Source organism: Nerophis ophidion, linkage group LG11, assembly GCF_033978795.1.
Source record: "Nerophis ophidion isolate RoL-2023_Sa linkage group LG11, RoL_Noph_v1.0, whole genome shotgun sequence".
NCBI classification, from domain to species: Eukaryota; Metazoa; Chordata; class Actinopteri; order Syngnathiformes; family Syngnathidae; genus Nerophis; species Nerophis ophidion.
The window spans coordinates 67,549,348-67,568,161 of NC_084621.1; the positions used below are offsets into that span (position 1 = coordinate 67,549,348).

General features: G+C 41.2%; 1 protein-coding gene across 2 annotated transcripts in view; it reads right to left on the reverse strand.

The window, feature by feature from the left end:
• LOC133562383 (14-3-3 protein zeta-like) overlaps nt 1-18,814 on the reverse strand; it is a 72,262-nt gene that overhangs the window by 12,826 nt on the left and 40,622 nt on the right. For both annotated transcript variants that reach the window (XM_061916554.1, XM_061916555.1), the window contains exons 2-4: nt 9,898-10,209; nt 6,606-6,729; nt 3,462-3,625 (exon numbers count right to left, since the gene is read on the reverse strand). In XM_061916554.1, the coding sequence (XP_061772538.1) occupies nt 3,462-3,625; nt 6,606-6,729; nt 9,898-10,200 (591 nt within the window). In that variant the 5' untranslated portion in view covers nt 10,201-10,209. The remainder of the gene's footprint in view (nt 1-3,461; nt 3,626-6,605; nt 6,730-9,897; nt 10,210-18,814) is intronic.

Sequence of the window (18,814 nt, forward strand, 5' to 3'; positions counted from 1 at the left end):
AGAGATTTAAAAACAGGAAGAGAGGAGGCTTGTCTAACACTCAGAGGTAGGTCGTTCCAGAGCTTGGGAGCAGCAGCGGCGAAAGCTCTGTCACCTCTAAGCTTCAGCCTTGTCTCAGGGACCGTCAGTAGCAGCTGATCGGCTGATCTTAGGGATCGGGTGGGAAGTAAGGCTGAAGGAGGTCGGAGAGATATGTTGGCGCGAGGTTGTTTAGACATTTAAAAACAAATAGGAGATTAAATTGATTCGGTAACGCACAGGGAGCCAGTGAAGGGACGCTAATATAGGGGTGATGTGCTCACGTCTGCGGGTCTGTGTTAGCAGACGAGTAGCAGAGTTCTGCAGGGCATGGCAGTAGTCTAAATGATTCCAGATAAAGGCGTGGATTAATTTCTCAAGATCATGTCCTGATTGAAGCGGTTTCACTTTCGCTATTTGGCGTAATTGATAAAAGCGTTTTTGAACGACGCCGCTGATTTGTTTTTCGAATTTAAAATCTGAGTCGAACTTTACCCCCAGGTTTGTGACACAGTCGCTGAGATACGGGGTCCGAGTGCCGAGGTCAACATTGGGGGAGGGAGAGCGACTTGGACCAAACAACATACCTTCTGTTTTGTCTTCAGGCTTTGATGTCGTGCAGGCAGTCAATGAGACGTTGAACCGTGTTATTTTGTGCCATGGGAAAATAGATCTGGCAATCATGGGCATAAAAATGAAATGCAATACCATACTTCCTAAAAATAGAACCAAGGGGGAGAAGGTAAAGCGCAAATAAGATAGGGGCAAGGATTGAGCCCTGGGGGACCCCGTGTGGCAAAGGAGCTGTGGAAGACATAAAACTGTCTGTTTTTACACAAAAACTCCTGTCGGCTAAGTACAACCAGTTGAGGGCGGCGCCCTTAATACACACAGTTCTCAAGACGAGTGATTAAGGTGGCGTGGTCGACGGTGTCGAATGCAGCAGACAGATCTAAAAGCACCAGGACGACATATTTACCAGAATCAGTTGACAGGAGGCTATCGTTAAAAACTTTAAAGAAGAGCTGACTCTGTGCTGTGGAGGGCTTTAAAACCGGACTGGAACAGCTCAGTGATACCATTATCCTCTAAGAAGGGCAACAACTGACTGTAGACAACCTTCTCTAATATTTTGGAAATGTATGGAAGATTAGAGATGGGTCTAAGGCAGGGGTAGGGAACCTAAGGCTCTAGAGCCAGATGTGGCTCTTTTAATGATTGCATCTGGCTCTCAGATAAATCTTAACTGACATTGCTTAACACGATAAGTCAGTGTTTTTCAACCTATTCGGAGCCCAGGCACATTTTTTTCATTGAAAAAATTCTGAGGCACCCCACCAGCAGAAAACATAAAAAAATGAAACTCAGTAGCCAATACTGACAATAAAAAATCATTCTCGCAATTTGATATGAATTTAAACCATAACCAACCAATATAGCTCTTGTCTCAATGTCGGTGTACTGTCACAACCTATCAGATCGTGCCGTAACTTATTTAGAGTTTTTTGGTGTTTTCCTGTGTCTTGCGCTTTTATTTTGGTGGCTTTTCCTCTTTTGTTGGTATTTTCCTCTGGCAGTTTCATGTATTCCTTGAATGCTATTGCCCGCACCTGCCTTGTTTTCGCAATCAAGACTAAGTTGTGTAGACGCACTGCTTCTTTGTGGGGACATTGTTGATTGTCATGTCATGTACGCATTTACTTTGTGGACGCCGTCTGCTAGTCTTTGCTGTCGTCCAGCATTTTGTTTTTGTTCACTTTGCAGCCAGTTCAGTTTTAGTTTCGTTTTGCTTCAATGCCTTTTCTTAGCGTCACTCGCCTTTTGTTTATTTTTGGTTTAAGTGTTGGATACCTTTTTACCAAGACGCTGCCTCCCGCATATTGGGATCACAACATACCATGTTCTTGACATCTACAAAGAAATTGGCTACCTGCTGCCACCTACTGATATGTAAGAGTATTACACGGTTTCCCTGCCGAGCTCCACACAGCACAGATACTCAACAAAGACACATTTGCAGATTATAATTACTGGTTTGAAAAACATATTTTTAACCCAATTAGGTGAAATTACATAATCTTATGGCACACTAGTGTACCACGGCACAGCGGTTGAAAAACACAGCGATAAGTGATGAATAATTCCGCTGGTAAAAGTGTGAAAAATAACGTTCAAAATATAAAACATTCTCATACGTTTTAATCCATCCATCCGTTTTTCTACCCCACTTGTTCAAGAAGTCGCATTAATGGTAAAAAGTATTTTATTCATTATTGGTTAATTTCAGAAAAACAACGTTATTAAAAAGGAGATACTTATAATACTTTGAAAATGTTTGGTCTTACTTAAAAATGCATGCATTTAGTTGTATTCAGTGTTCAAAAATATTAGATGGCCCGCCTGCAGTCCAGACCTGTCTCCCATTGAAAATGTGTGGCTTATTATGAAGCGTAAAATACGACAGTGGAGACCCCGGACTGTTGAACGACTGAAGCTCTACACAAAACAAGAATGGGAAAGAATTCCACTTTCAAAGCTTCAACAATTAGTTTCTTCAGTTCCCAAACGTTTGAGTGTTGTTAAAAGAAAAGGTGATGTTTCACAGTGGTGAACATGCCCTTTCCCAACTACTTTGGCACGTGTTGCAGCCATGAAATTCAAAGTTAATTATTATTTGCAAAAAAAAAACTAAGTTTATGAGTTTGAATATCAAATATGTTGTCTTTGTAGTGCATTCAATTGAATGTGGGTTAACAAGGATTTGCAAATCATTGTATTCCGTTTATATTTACATCTAACATAATTTCCCAACTCATATGGAAACAGGGTTTGTAAATGGGAAGATATGAATATCCAATCAGACGTCATAGAAGTGAGAGCAGAAAATGTACAATAAGCTATTGTTTTATTATATTTGTAGTCTGTATTTGTTGTTTAGCACTTAGCAATATTGCTGCATAATGCAATAGCGTTTTGCTAACCCTGAATCTGTTTCGCGGAGCTAAAAAGTTGTTACTTACCTCTTTATATTAAGGCAAAAAATATAAGGATATGGATCACAATTGTTCCTATAGTAATCAATGTTGGCTCTCACAAAGTCTGCATGATTAGCACTGTTGTTGATAGGGAAGGGATCTGCGGTTCCCACCTCTTTGTGACCGGCTAGCTCATTATCTCTCAAAATGGCTCATATCTATTTACTCGCAAACTTTGTAAGTCTTTGGTGTTATAAATCGTATACATGATAATAGTTTCAATATTAAGGCAAATTGTTTTTCCCCCATTTTACTGGTACCTTAAGTTCAATTAGGTACATTTTTAGCAGTAGGCCAAGAGAGAAGTCCATGTATTCATGTTAAAACAATGAAGACTGTCTGAATTAAATAAAAAAAATAGTATACAATACTAAGCAGCAATAATATCTATTTTTCAGCAGTACTTACAGTTTTAGCTAGATTGCAGGCCTCTGTTGGTGAGTTGCGGATTTCATAGTAAAAAACCGAGAAATTAAGAGCAAGTCCAAGGCGGATTGGGTGGGTGCTCGGCAAACTCTCTTTGCAGACTTCAAAGGCGCTTTGGTAGGCAGTTTCAGAGTTGCTGATGATTTCTAAAAATGGATGACAAAACATTTTGTTAAATCAAAACATTGTAGCTCATTGCATTCAGTTTATCAGAACACATTTGACCAAAGGAATTGGGACCATATCACAGCTGTTATTCAGTAAAGGTTGGGGTCTAGGATTAGGTACATTATAGTTTACAGCTAAAAATTTAATTTGTAAATGATCCATTGCAAATGTTTACAAGCAAAATATGACGTGATTGCCACACTCCTGAACACATTGACGAATGGAAATCCGGACACAAGACTCACTACTAATTTATAAATTTGATGTTAGATGTACAAAGCTCTCCTTGTGTACAAGTATTTTCATGTTCTTGTGCCAAAGTACAAACCCCGTTTCCATATAAGTTGGGAAATTGTGTTAGATGTAAATATAAACAGAATACAATGATTTGCAAATCATTTTCAACCCATATTCAGTTGAATATGCTACAAAGACAACATATTTGATGTTCAAACTGATAAAACACTTTTTTTTTCTTCCAATAATCATTCACTTTAGAATTTGATGCCAGCAACACGTGATAAAGAAGTTGTGAAAGGTGGCAATAAATACTGATAAAGTTGAGGAATTCTCATCAAACACTTATTTGGAACATCCCACAGGTGTGCAGGCTAATTGGGAACAGGTGGGTGCCATGATTGGGTATAAAAACAGCTTCCATGAAATGCTAAGTAATTCACAAACAACGATTGGGAAACGGTCACGACTTTGTGAACAAATGCGTGAGCAAATTGTCAAACAGTTTAAGAACAACATTTCTCTACGGGCTAGTGCAAGGAATTTAGGAATTTCCCCATCTATGGTCTATAATACCATCAAAAGGTTCAGAGAATCTGGAGAAATCACTGCACGTAAGCGATGATATAACGGACCTCCGTTCCCTCAGGCGGTACTGCATCAAAAAGCGACAGTGTGTAAAGGATATCACCGCATGGGCTCAGGAACACTTCAGAAAACCATTGTCAGTAACTATAGTTTGTCGCTACATCTGTAAGTGCAAGTTAAAACTACTATGCAAAGCCAAAGCCATTTATCAACGATACCCAGAAACGCTGCCGGCTTTGCTGGTCCTGAGCTCAGCTATGATGGACTGATGCAAAGTGGAAAAGTGTTGTGGTCTGACGAGTCCACATTTCAAATTGTTTTTTGGAAACGGTGAATGTCGTGTCCTCCGGACCAAAGAGGAGAAGAACCATCAGGACTGTTCAAGGTGCAAAGTTGAAAAGCCAGCATCTGTGATGGTATGGGGTGTACTAGCGGCCAAGGCATGGGTAACTTACACATCTGTGAAGGCACCATAAATGCCGAAAGGTACATACAGCTTTTGGAGCAACATATGTTGCCATCCAAGTAACGTTATCATGGACGCCCTTGCTTATTTCAGCAAGACAATGCCAAGTCACGTGTTACAACAACGTGGCTTCATAGTAAAAGAGTGTGGGTAGTAGACTGGCTTGCCTGTAGTCCAGACCTGTCTCCAATTGAGAATGTGTGGCGCATTATGAAGCCTAAAATACCACAACGGAGACCCCGGACTGTTAAACAACTTAAGCTGTACATATAACAAGAATGGGAAATAATTCCACCTGAAAAGCTTCAAAAATGTCTCTCCAAAGTTCCCAAAGGTTTATTGAGTGTTGTTAAAAGAAAAGGTGATGTAACACAGTGGTGAACATGCCCTTTCCCAACTACTTTGGCACGTGTTGCAGCCATGAAATTCCAAGTTAATTATTATTTGCAAAAAAAAAGAAAAGTTTATGAGTTTGAAAATCAAATATCTTGTCTTTGTAGTGCATTCAATTGAATATGGGTTGAAAGGGATTTGCAAATCATTGTATTCTGTTTATATTTACATCCAACACAATTTCCCAACTCTTATGGAAACGGGGTTTGTACATCTCTGACAGGTTAGAGACATAAGAACCACCTGGAGCTTCTGCTGGTGCCTAGAGTCAGGACCAAACATGGTTAAGTGAAATGAACTATATTTATCTAGCGGTTTTCTTTAGAGACTCAAAGTCATTTACATAATGAAACCCTTAATCTACATATTTAACCTATGTACATTTAAAGCAGTGTGGGTGTCACTGGGAGCAGGTGGGTAAAGTGTCTTGCCCAAGGACACAACAGCAGAGACTAGGATGGTGGAAGCAGGGATCAAATCTAGAACCCTCAAGTTGGTTTTAATTGTAATTATAATTTTTTTTATGTTTTGATTGTATTTTCAAAATTTTCATTTTAATAGCTTTGTGTACGAATTGTGCTCTATAAATAAACTAGTCTTTAGTTTGTTCAACCAGTCGTAATTTCATATTTGGTTAGCAAAAATCAAATCTCCAGGTACAGTTTGCCAACTCCACCTTTGAGACTTGCTCATCTCCTGTAGTGCACAAATTATAACTAAATGTATGCACAGATGAGATGTATCCAAATATTACTTTGCATCACTTTTTGGCAACCAAAAATATATTGATTTAAATAATACATCCCTACCGCAGCGGGAATCCATTTTTGGCAGCACCCCCCGCTAAAATATTAGATGCCCCCCCTTAAATATTTTTCCACAGCCAGTTTGAGAACTACAGTCTTAAAGTCACAAATGAATCTTAAAAATACAATACGACACACTCTTGAACACGCTGATAAATGGAAATTAGGACACAAAATTAATAACTAATTTATGGATGGGATGTAATGATGATCCATTAACAGATAAAATACTCAGACTAAAACGTTATTATTGAAGCATAGAAACACAAAACATGCAACAAAGTGGGGTTCTAAATGTGTATTTATTTTAGTTATTAAAAAAAAAATGGTGAAAAGATTTCTGTGTATGTTTAAGTACTTTTTGAGCACAGTCAACAATACCACAATAAACCATGATCATTTTAGTCACAATAACCATGATATGAAATTTTCATATTTTTACAGTCCTAAACTCCATTACATACATACCTTCCTTCTCTGTTCCTGTTGCCACTTCAGCCAGGTAGCGGTAGTAGTCCCCTTTCATTTTCAAATAGAAGACTTTGCTCTCATGCGCGCTGGTTTTTTTAATGAGATGGTTGTCCAAAAGACCCTGGAGAATTAAGAGATATGAAGTTGAACAAAGACATCACAGGGTTTTAAATCAACATGATTACGTGTTCAGATAAGAATACAAGTCGTAATATCTTGTATGAATTATTGTAGTTATTTGATCAAAAAGGATACCCCCAGTTTTTCAGCACCAAATGAGAGGACCCTACTTGAGTTAAGCCTGGGCCAAAGCACGGATGCTACAGCAGGTGTCATACTCAAATGATATGCATCAAACACTCTGGTGAAATTTCTGCTACACCAACAGCACTTTGGGACAAAACATTGAAAATCTCATTTACTATTGCACTTCTGTTTTTTTTTTTTTTTTAGGTCCTGCCTGCTTGCACTAACCACCATTATTGGTCGGTCATAACTCGTCATGAAAACATTGGCAAGCCCATGTCCATTATTACACAAGCACTGATAAGCACTACTAGAAAAAGATACGTCTCATTTTTTTGTGCAGATACCATAAATTCTGTTATTTTGACGACAAAACTGTCTTACTGTGTTAATAGAGTTTTTTCTACTTGCAATCCGTGCAGAATGTGAAAAATGGACATCGTAATGGATTCATTAATACATTTTGTGGCCCATCTGCATTAAACAAACCTCCCAGATATACATTTTACTGGAGTGTTGTCTGGCGCTTTCCAGTTTATGTAAACGTTTGAGCCGTTGTACAATTCATCATGTTAGCCTTTGCGTTTATTAAGTGATAAATCCCAACTGTTCACTTCATATACACTTTGGCCCCAATTCCAGTTAAACTATTCCCATTTTTGTTTTTACATGTACATGCTGATATCAGATTAAGCACTACAAAGACCACATCGTCTGCTTTTTGCAGACGATGTGGTCCTGATGGCTTCATCTGGCCGGGATCTTCAGCTCTCGCTGGATCGGTTCGCAGCCGAGTGTGAAGCGACCGGAATGAGAATCAGCACCTCCAAATCCGAGTCCATGGTTCTCTCCCGGAAAAGGGTGGAGTGCCATCTCCGGGTTGGGGAGGAGACCCTGCCCCAAGTGGAGGAGTTCAAGTACCTAGGAGTCTTGTTCACGAGTGGGGGAAGAGTGGATCGTGAGATCGACAGGCGGATCGGTGCGGCGTCTTCAGTAATGCGGATGTTGTACCGATCTGTTGTGGTGAAGAAGGAGCTGAGCCGGAAGGCAAAGCTCTCAATTTACCGGTCAATCTACGTTCCCATCCTCACCTATGGTCATGAGCTTTGGGTCATGACCGAAAGGATAAGATCACGGGTACAAGCGGCCCAAATGAGTTTCCCTCTCCCTTAGAGATAGGGTGAGAAGCTCTGCCATCCGGGAGGAACTCAAAGTAAAGCCGCTGCTCCTCCACATCGAGAGGAGCCAGATGAGGTGGTTCGGGCATCTGGTCAGGATGCCACCCGAACGCCTCCCGAGGGAGGTGTTTAGGGCACGTCCAACCGGTAGGAGGCCTCGGGGAAGACCCAGGACACGTTGGGAAGACTATGTCTCCCGGCTGGCCTGGGAACGCCTCGGGATCCCCCGGGAAGAGCTAGACGAAGTGGCTGGGGAGAGGGAAGTCTGGGCTTCCCTGCTTAGGCTGCTGCCCCCGCGACCCGACCTCGGATGAGCGGAAGAAGATGGATGGATGGATGGAATATCACCTTTTCTGAAAGCATGTATCAGCATCAGGCTTGTGCAAAATTACAAACTCATTGGACAGCCTCCCCCAAATCCCAATGCAATTTAATGTATTTTAATCGAGGGTTGCAAACAAGAAGTAGGATTAAAATTCAAATTCGAGTCACATTGTGTTTTTACCTTTTAAATTATTCAACTTCTTGAAAGGATGTTAGAAAATGTGTTGATTGATAGGCCACCAATCAGTATCAGACAATTTTTGTGAAAAAGTTGGTCGTCGCAATTGCCGAATAATGCCCATCAACGCCAATCCCATCTGGCTGTCACGTTTTTTATTCGTAGTCTGCTGACTGACAAGCGGCTAGCAGCTAATTATTTATATCCATACACTGAGTGTAGTCAAAAACCAGGCGACATGATGAAGTTAAGTCTCTTTACTGTGGGCTTCCGAACAGACTCCCTAATGCATGTTCCTTGACTGCACTTAAATGTAGAATATATTTACATTCTATGTACAGTAGATGGCAGTATTGTCCTGTTTAAGAGGGTTACAACATTGCTGAGTCAGGTTCTCATGGAGCTGGAGAGGGTGTGGCCTCCAGCTCCGCCTGAATTTCGGGAGAAAATTTGTCCCAGGAAGTTTTCGGGAGAGGCGCTGAATTTCGGGAGTCTCCCGGAAAATCCGCTAGGGTTGGCAAGTATGGTTTACATGTAAGACTTTCCAGGACGTGTTTTATGCCACTTCTTTTTCTGTCTCATTTTGTCAACCAAACTTAACGTTGTGCGTGAATGCACAAAGGTGAGTTTTGTTGATGCTATTGACTTGTGTGGAATGCTAATCGGGCATATTTGGTCCCTGCATGACTGCAAGCTAATCGATGCTAACATGCTATTTAGGCTAGCTATATGTTCCCATTGCATCATTATGCCTCATTTGTAGCTATATTTCAGCTCATTTAGTTTCCTTTAAGTCCTCTTAATTCAATGCATATCTATGACACACTATCTGTATGTAATATGGCTTTTAAATTTGTTTTGCGGCTCCAGAAAAGATTTGTTTTTGTATTTTTGGTCCAATATGGTTTTTTCAACATTTTGGGTTGCCGACCCCTGCCCTATTCAAAGGACAACTTTGAAGGCAAAAAACCCAAGTATTTTTAATGAGTGGTAGGTAGTAGTTTTTGCTCAGTTATTTAGTTAGTTTTGTTTGGTACTACTGACTTTGCTTTCCTCTAACAATTCTATGTAATAAAAGAGAAAATGGAACAACTTTCAATTTTGTGTGGATATTGTTAACACGTCAATAACAGAAACATTTACTGTTTAATACATGTGATCGACCGATCGCACTCATAGATGATCGGAATCGACAACACAGACCCTGATTGGAACATCCCTCAAGTGACTACGTCTCAAAATGATTTTGAAGAGTATAGTAAAATAATTTGACCAGATTATACATTTTACACTAACTTAATACCTTTGCCGCTCAAATAAATTCAATAAAAACAAATAAATATTATATAGCAATAAATCTCACCAGCACTTCATGGCAGATGTCTTTCAGCTCTGTTTCAATTTTCTCCCGGTAAGCTTTGGCCAAGGCCTGCTTTTTGTCTTTGTCTCCCATTCCCTCAATGCTGGACAAAATACGCCAAGAGGACCGGCGAACCCCGACTACATTCTTGTAGGCCACAGAAAGCAAGTTACGCTGATCATTGTCCAGTTCTTTCTCTTCCTGCTCCGCCACGGACTTCATTGCTTCGGCCATGTCGTCATAGCGCTCAATTTGCTCGGCCAGCTTGGCCTTTTTGAGCAGGTTTTCAATGGATTCCACACTCATGGCTCCTCACTGGAAAAAAAAAAAGAAAAGGGGGGAAAAAGATAAGTGTGAAAAATATTAACATAATGGATTAACAGCAATTCCACAAAAGGTAAATGCAACTTCGAAAATAGATTTCCAAAACATGTCTTATTCAAAGAATGCAGAACTGGGGGTGGGATTAAATAAATTATCTTCATCCCACTCCTTTTCAGGCAAAACTGGACAATCATGCATTACATACTGTATACTACCTTTTGCACTATATTAATTTATATTATGTGTTGTCAACTTTGTACTTTTTGTTTATGTCATTGTCTGAAATAAATACATAAATGAAAAAAATAAATGGGAAAAATTACTGGGCAATCATATCATCAAGCAACAGTGCATTCGAAAAGTATTCACAACGCTTCATCTTTTCCACATTTTGTTATGTTCCAGGCTTATTCCAAAAGGAAATAATTACGTTTTTGTTTTCCCAATTCTTCAGACAATATCCCATAATGACAATGGGATTTTTTTTTTAATTTTGCAAATTTATAAAAAAAATAACCCCCTCAAAATGTACATGTACAAAAGTATTCACAGTCTTTGCACCAATTACATCAAGTCTGGGCTTCACGGTGGAAGAGGGGTTAGTGCGTCTGCCTCACAATACGAAGGTGCTGATTATCGGTCCTGCTAGACACCGACCTCTATTTAATAATACAACTTTAACATTTGACAACCAAATAATAAAACAAGGTGACCCGGTAAAAAATCTGGGTATTATCTCCGACCCAACTCTCTCCTTTGAGTCACACATTAAAAGCGTTACTAAAACGGCCTTCTTTCATGTCCGTAATATCGCTAAAATTCGCTCCATTTTGTCCACTAAAGACGCTGAGATCATTATCCATGCGTTTGTTACGTCTCGTCTCGATTACTGTAACGTATTATTTTCGGGTCTCCCCATGTCTAGCATTAAAAGATTACAGTTGGTACAAAATGCGGCTGCTAGACTTTTGACAAGAACAAGAAAGTTTGATCACATTACGCCTGTACTGTATATACCTTTATATACATATATACATACCTATACTGTATATACCTTTATATACATATATACATACATATATACCTATACTGGCTCACCTGCACTGGCTTCCTGTGCAGTTAAGATGTGACTTTAAGGTTTTACTACTTACGTATAAAATACTACACGGTCTAGCTCCAGCCTATCTTGCCGATTGTATTGTACCATATGTCCCGGCAAGAAATCTGCCTTCAAAAGACTCCGGCTTATTAGTGATTCCTAAAGCCCAAAAAAAGTCTGCGGGCTATAGAGCGTTTTCTGTTCAGAATCCAGTACTCTGGAATGCCCTCCCGGTAACAGTTCGAGATGCTACCTCAGTAGAAGCATTTAAGTCTCACCTTAAAACTCATTTGTATACTCTAGCCTTTAAATAGACCTCCTTTTTAGACCAGTTGATCTGCCGCTTCTTTTCTTTCTCCTATGTCCCCCCCTCCCTTGTGGAGGGGGTCCGGTCCGATGACCATGGATGAAGTACTGGCTGTCCAGAGTCGAGACCCAGGATGGACCGCTCGTCGGGACCCAGGATGGACCGCTCGCCTGTGTATCGGTGTGGGACATCCCTACGCTGCAGATCCGCCTCCGCTTGGGATGGTTTCCTGTGGACGGGACTCTCGCTGCTGTCTTGGATCCGCTTTGAACTGAACTCTCGCGACTGTGTTGGAGCCACTATGGATTGAACTTTCACAGTATCAAGTTAGACCCGCTCGACATCCATTGCTTTAGGGGGGGGGGGTCGCCCACATTTGAGGTTCTTCCGTGGATGTTGTAGTCATAATGGTTTGTACAGTCGTTTGAGACATTTGTGATTTAGGGCTATATAATTAAACATTGATTGATTGAGATGTCCTAGCCACCTCAGCTCGCTCCTTTTGACGTGAAGACAGCTCTACTCTGAGCCTCTCTCGGATTAATTTTTCAATTTTGGAATAAGGCTGTAGTAACATAATAAAATGGGGAAAAAGTGAAGCGCCGTATAACTGTATTATGAGTTATACCGGTAAAGTTTAAAAAGAGATATGTATTTGACACAATACTGCCATACGGAGATATAATATCTTTTGACGCTGTCCTGAATAGTTGCTTCCGCCGTTTATCCGCGCTTTATTGAATTTCTTCACTTGGACATTCAGTCCACTATGCAGAAATCACATGGCGTCAACACCCGCCGCGAGCCTCCAATGATTTGCTTTATTTGTGTAGAGCACAAAGCATTCACACAAGACTCTCAAAGCAGTCGGATTCTCCTTGTATGTACCAGATCTAAGTCCGCTGCTAGGCACCAACTGAGGAGACCTGTCGGGGAAACCGACAGACACCATAGGTGAGAAAGGGTCTGGTGCGCGTCCGGAATCGTTACTGCGGACTGTTGACACCCCGTCACATTCTTCTTCGTGCACAACAGACGTGCCCGCACCATAGCTCTGGCGGCTGACACGCGCACAGCCCTGCTTTGCACCACAGCCTGACCAACCCAGACCTTAGAGCAGGGGTGCCCATTACGTCGATCGCGAGCTACCAGTCGACCGCGGGGGGTGTGTCAGTCCATCTCCAGCCAGGCTTTTAAAAAAAATAGACCTAAAAATGAGTGATCATCAATCTTCACCAAGACGTCACTTAAATGACATTCACGGTACCGGAGGGTCTTGTGAGATGACGCTGGCTGCTGCAAGATCATTATTATGAAAATATGACCGAGAGGAAGGCGAGAAACACTTTTTATTTCAACAGACTCTCGCACCGTACCTTCCGTCAAAACTCTAAAGGCCGACTGCACATTTCCTATCTTCACAATAAAAGCCCTGCTTTATGCTGCCTGCGCTAACAAAATAAGAGTCTCGGAAAACTGGCGTGCACAAGTGAAGTGCACGCCAGCTTTCTGAGGGATCGCTTGTGCACGCCAGTTTTCCGAGACTCTGTATTTAGTTAGCACAGGCAGCATGAAGCAGGGCTTTTATTGTGAAGATAGGAAATGTGCAGTCGGCCTTTAGAGTTTTGACGGAAGGGGCGGCGCGAGAGTCTGTTGAAATAAAAAGTGTTTCTCGCCTTCCTCTCTGTCATTTTTTCATAATAATGAATTGGCAGCAGCCAGCGTCACCTCACAAGACCCTCGGGTGCCGTGAATGCTATGTTATCCATTCTATTCATCATTTACCTGTGATTCACATTGTTTTTTGCATTTAAAATACACTAATTCTCTATACCATGTGTTTTGGGTGAATATTTTTGGGTGTTTGGAATGGATGAATTGGATATAAATGTGATGTACTGTACTGTATATTGTTTCTTGTGATAAAAATTGGTTCGGTTTTAATACAAACTAGGTTTTTTGTTGAACCTTTTTGGAACAAATCACTAACAAAAACCGAGGGATCACCGTATTTTATAGGAAGGATGTGCTAAACCAGGGGTGCCCATTACGTCGATCGCGATCGACTGGTCGATCTCGGAGGGTGTGTCAGTCGATCTCAAGCCAGGCATTAAAAAATAGACATAAAAATGAGCAATCATCAATCATACCAAGACTTCACTTTCGTCAGTTGTTTGACATTCTCGCCACCCGAGGATCTTGTGAGATGACGCTGGCTGCTGCGAGCTCATATTTAAGAAAAAAATCACTAACAGGGCGGACGCAGAGAAACACATTTTATTTCTAGAGACTCCGTACCTACTGTCAAAACTCTAAAGAGCGACTGCACAGTTCCTGTCTTCACCATAAAAGACCTGTTTCATCCTGCCTGTGCTAACAAAATAAGAGTCTCAGAAAGCTAGCGTGCACAAGCTAGCAAGCTACGGAGTTTGATGCCAATGTATTTCTCCCCCGCCCTCAGCGACCGCTTTCTCACTTGCTTGCCCACCCGCACAGTCACTGACGTCACTCACCTGCTGCCAGACATTAAAGGGCCACACACATATGCTACTCTCATAACAAAGTGTTTAAAAACCAGTATGCAAGTTGGACAAATGAGATGCCAAATCCAACCACTTTCATGTGGTATTGGACAGAAAGGAGGACTTTTTTTTTCCTCCATTTGAAAATGCGGACGTTATCATCATTACTGTCTAATTCCAATCAATGCAAGTCATCAGAATCAGGTAATACACCAACTTATATTCTTGTCTTCGTGAAAGAAAGGAATCTATGTGTGTTAAACATGCTTGTATTATCATTAAACACCATTAACTTGTTAACAAAAATGTCTCTTTCAGAAATAAATAAATATAAATTATTAATAGGAATGAGGTAGATCTCCTCGACTTGGTCAATTGAAAAGTAGCTCACCTGCAGAAAAAGTGTGAGCGCCCCTGTGCTAAACGATCGGCCACCGATCAGTACCGGAAGAGTTCAGTAAAAAAGTATGTGATCGCTATTGCTGATTAATGTTTTTAATGCCGATCACAAACATTGATCCCCTCCGACTGACAATGAATTTAATTTTAGTCTGGCGCAGTTAATTATGTGTTTCAATACAAAGTGTGGGCCCTTCCCCTAAGCTAATAATAATTAACTAATACAGCAATTTTTTTTTATTTCTTACCATTTTATGAATCATTATTAAGTAACATTATCACTGGAGTACAAGGCTAAACATGTTACACACTGACAGCGAGATAGAACTAGGCATGCTGATAGCTAAGCGAGCTTGATACACCAAGAAAAAAGGAAAGTAAAGTTTAAGAATTTTAGATTGAACCATGTTATATTAGTTACTAACAGGAAATTGCCAAATGATGGAATTTTAAATTTAAGAGTCTAGAGCAGGGGTCGGGAACCTTTTTGGCTGAGAGAGCCATGAAAGCCAAATGTTTCAAAATGTATTTCCGTAAGAGCCATATAACATTTTTCAACCCTGAATACAACTAAATTTGTGCATTTTTAGTCCGAGTCCATGGTTCTCGCCCGGAAAAGGGTGGAGTGCCATCTCCAGGTTGGGGAGGAGACCCTGCCCCAAGTGGAGGAGTTCAAGTACCTAGGAGTCTTGTTCACGAGTGGGGGAAGAGTGGATGGTGAGATCGACAGGCGGATCGGTGCGGCGTCTTCAGTAATGCGGACGTTGTACCGATCCGTTGTGGTGAAGAAGGAGCTGAGCCGGAAGGCAAAGCTCTCAATTTACCGGTCGATCTACGTTCCCATCCTCACCTATGGTCATGAGCTTTGGGTCATGACCGAAAGGATAAGATTACGGGTACAAGCGGCCGAAATGAGTTTCCCTCTCCCTTAGAGATAGGGTGAGAAGCTCTGCCATCCGGGAGGAACTCAAAGTAAAGCCGCTGCTCCTTCACATCGAGAGGAGCCAGATGAGGTGGTTCGGGCATCTGGTCAGGATGCCACCCGAACGCCTCCCTAGGGAGGTGTTTAGGGCACGTCCAACCGGTAGGAGGCCACGGGGAAGACCCAGGACACGTTGGGAAGACTATGTCTCCCGGCTGGCCTGGGAACGCCTCGGGATCCCCCGGGAAGAGCTGAACGAAGTGGCTGGGGAGAGGGAAGTCTGGGCTTCCCTGCTTAGGCTGCTGCCCCCGCGACCCGACCTCGGATAAGCGGAAGATGATGGATGGATGGATTGTGCATTTTTAAGTATGACCAACATTTGTAGAGTATAATAAGTCTCTTATTCTTTTTAACAACATTGTTATTCTAAAAGTTAACCAATAATAAATATACTTCTTACCATTAATGCGACATCTTGAACAGGTGCGGTAGAAAACGGATGGTTGGATTAAAATGCATGAGAATGTTTTTTAATTTGAACGTTATTTTTGAAACTGTGATTACCAGCGGAATTATTCATTACTTATCGTGTTAAGCAATGTCAGCTAAGATTTATCTGAGAGCCATATGCAGTCATCTGGCTCTAGAGCCATAGGTTCCCTATCCCTGGTTTAAGCATTAGACACCTTTTTACCTGCACCCTGCCTCCCGCTGTTTCCCACATCTACAAAGCAATTAGCTACCGACTGCCACCTACTGATATGGAAGAGTATTACACGGTTACTCTGCTTAGCTCGATTAGGAGAGTGGCCGTGCTAGCAACCTGAGGGTTTCAGGTTCGATTCCCGCTTCCGCCATCCTAGTCACTGCCGTTGTGTCCTTGGGCAAGACACTTTACACACCTGCCCCCAGTGCCACCCACACTGGTTTAAATGTAATTTAGATATTGGGTGTCACTTTGTAAAGTGCTTTGAGTCACTAGAGAAAAGCGCTATATAAATATAATTATCTGAGAGCCATATGTATAAGAGCCACATCTGGCTCTAGAGCCATAGGTTTCCTACCCCTGGTCTAGAGAGAGGATAATATCACAACATCTGTTGGTGTGTCAGCATTGTCAGTCAGTACACGACACGAAAGAGGAGGGCGGATCAATGAATCCATAAATTGGTGGTGTCGAAAACAAAGGTAGCGTCAGTATATGAACAATACTTGAGTGATTAGGTTGACATTTTATTTTTCTTAAAATATTTGTTTTTATGTTTACAAACTCAGGGATTCCGTGGACACATGATGAATTCAAGGGCACAATTCAAATCATTTAAATAAGAAGTAGATAGTCCATTTTTGCTTTTGTTTAAAATAATTGACTAGAAATGGGCGATATGGCCTAAAATCTATATTTTAGATGGACTATGGACTGGACTCTGGCTATTATGTTGGATCCACAATGGACTGGACTTTCACAATATTATGACAGACCCACTCGATGTCCATTGCATCTGGTCTCCCAGGTCCTCTCCAAGGTTTCTCATAGTCATTGTCATCGATGTCCCACTGGGTTGTGAGTTTTTCCTTGCCCTTATGTGGGCGCTGAACAGCGGATGTCGTTGTCGCTTGTGCAGCCCTTTGAGACACTTGTGATTTAGGGCTATATAAATAAACATTGATTGATTGATATTGCCTGCAATGAGGTGGCGACTTGTCCAGGGTGTACGCTGCCTTCCGCCCAATTGTAGCTGAGATAGGCACCAGCGCCCCCGTGACCGCAGAAGGGACAAGCGGTAGGAAATGGATGGATGATTGATATTGCGATGGATATTTCAGCCTCCAACAGTACGTGACAAATATTATTTGGTATAAATAATATAAAAATGTCGTACTAGGTTACAAAGGCTACTAATTTAGCTGCTGACATTATGCAGTAACATTTTAAGTAATCTCCAGTCGTAATATTTTGTCAAAATCATTATTAATCTACTTGCTAATTTCCTGTTAATATCTGGTTTCTTTCTGTTGAAAGATGGTTTTAGCTACACTTCTGTTAAAATTTAATGAGCATTCATTCTTTTGCTGTTTGATAATTTACATTAGTTTAGGGCGATACTACAAATTTGTGAATCGATCCAATACCAAGTAGTTACAGGACACTAATAGTCATAAGCAGGGGTGCCCACACTTTTTCTGCAGGCGAGCTACTTTTCAATTGACCAACTCGAGGGGATCTACCTCATTTATATCTATCATTTATATTTATTTATTTATGAAAGAGACATTTTTGTAAACAAGTTAAATGTGTGTAATGATAATACAAGCATGTGTAACACATATAGATGTCTTTCTTTCACGAAGACAAGAAAATAAGTTGGTGTATTACCTGATTCTGATGACTTGCATTGATTGGAATCAGACAGTAGTGATGATAACATCCACATTTTCAAATGGAGAGAACATAATACCACATGAAAGTGGTTGGTTTTTGGCATCTAATTCATCCAGCTTCCATACACTTTACAAGAAAAACATTGGCGGCAAATTCCGTAGCTTGCTTGATTGACATTCACGGCACCCGAGGGTCTTGTGAGATGACGCTGGCTGCTGCAAGATCATTATTATGAAAAAATGACAGAGAGGAAGGCGAGAAACACTTTTTATTTCAACAGACTTTGGTGCCGTCCCTTCCGTCAAAACTCTAAAGGCCGACTGCACATTTCCTATCTTCACAATAAAAGCCCTGCTTCATGCTCCCTGCGCTAACAAAATAAGAGTCTCGGAAAGCTGGCGTGCACAAGTGATGTGCACGCCAGCTTTCTGAGGGATCGCTTGTGCACGCCAGTTTTCCGAGACTCTGTATTTAGTTAGCGCAGGCAGCATGAAGCAGGGCTTTTATTGTGAAGATAGGAAATGTGCAGACGGCCTTTAGAGTTTTGACGGAAGGTACGGCGCGAGTGTCTGTTGAAATAAAAAGTGTTTCTCGCCTTCCTCTCGGTCATATTTTCATAATAATGATCTTGCAGCAGCCAGCGTCATCTCACAAGACCCTCCGGTACCGTGAATGTCATTTAAGTGACGTCTTGGTGAAGATTGATGATCACTCATTTTTAGGTCTATTTTTTTTAAAAGCCTGGCTCGAGATCGACTGACACACCCCCCGCGGTCGACTGGTAGCTCGCGATCGACGTAATGGGCACCCCTTGTCATATGAATACTGACACTTCAAATTTTCAAGGTCATTGAATGATTCCATTTTTAATCACAATTTTGAAGAGACAAAACATAAGATGGCAGTTTAGCAATATCAATTAAATATTTAAATTATTTCTTACTATTGGCTCTGATTTAAATAA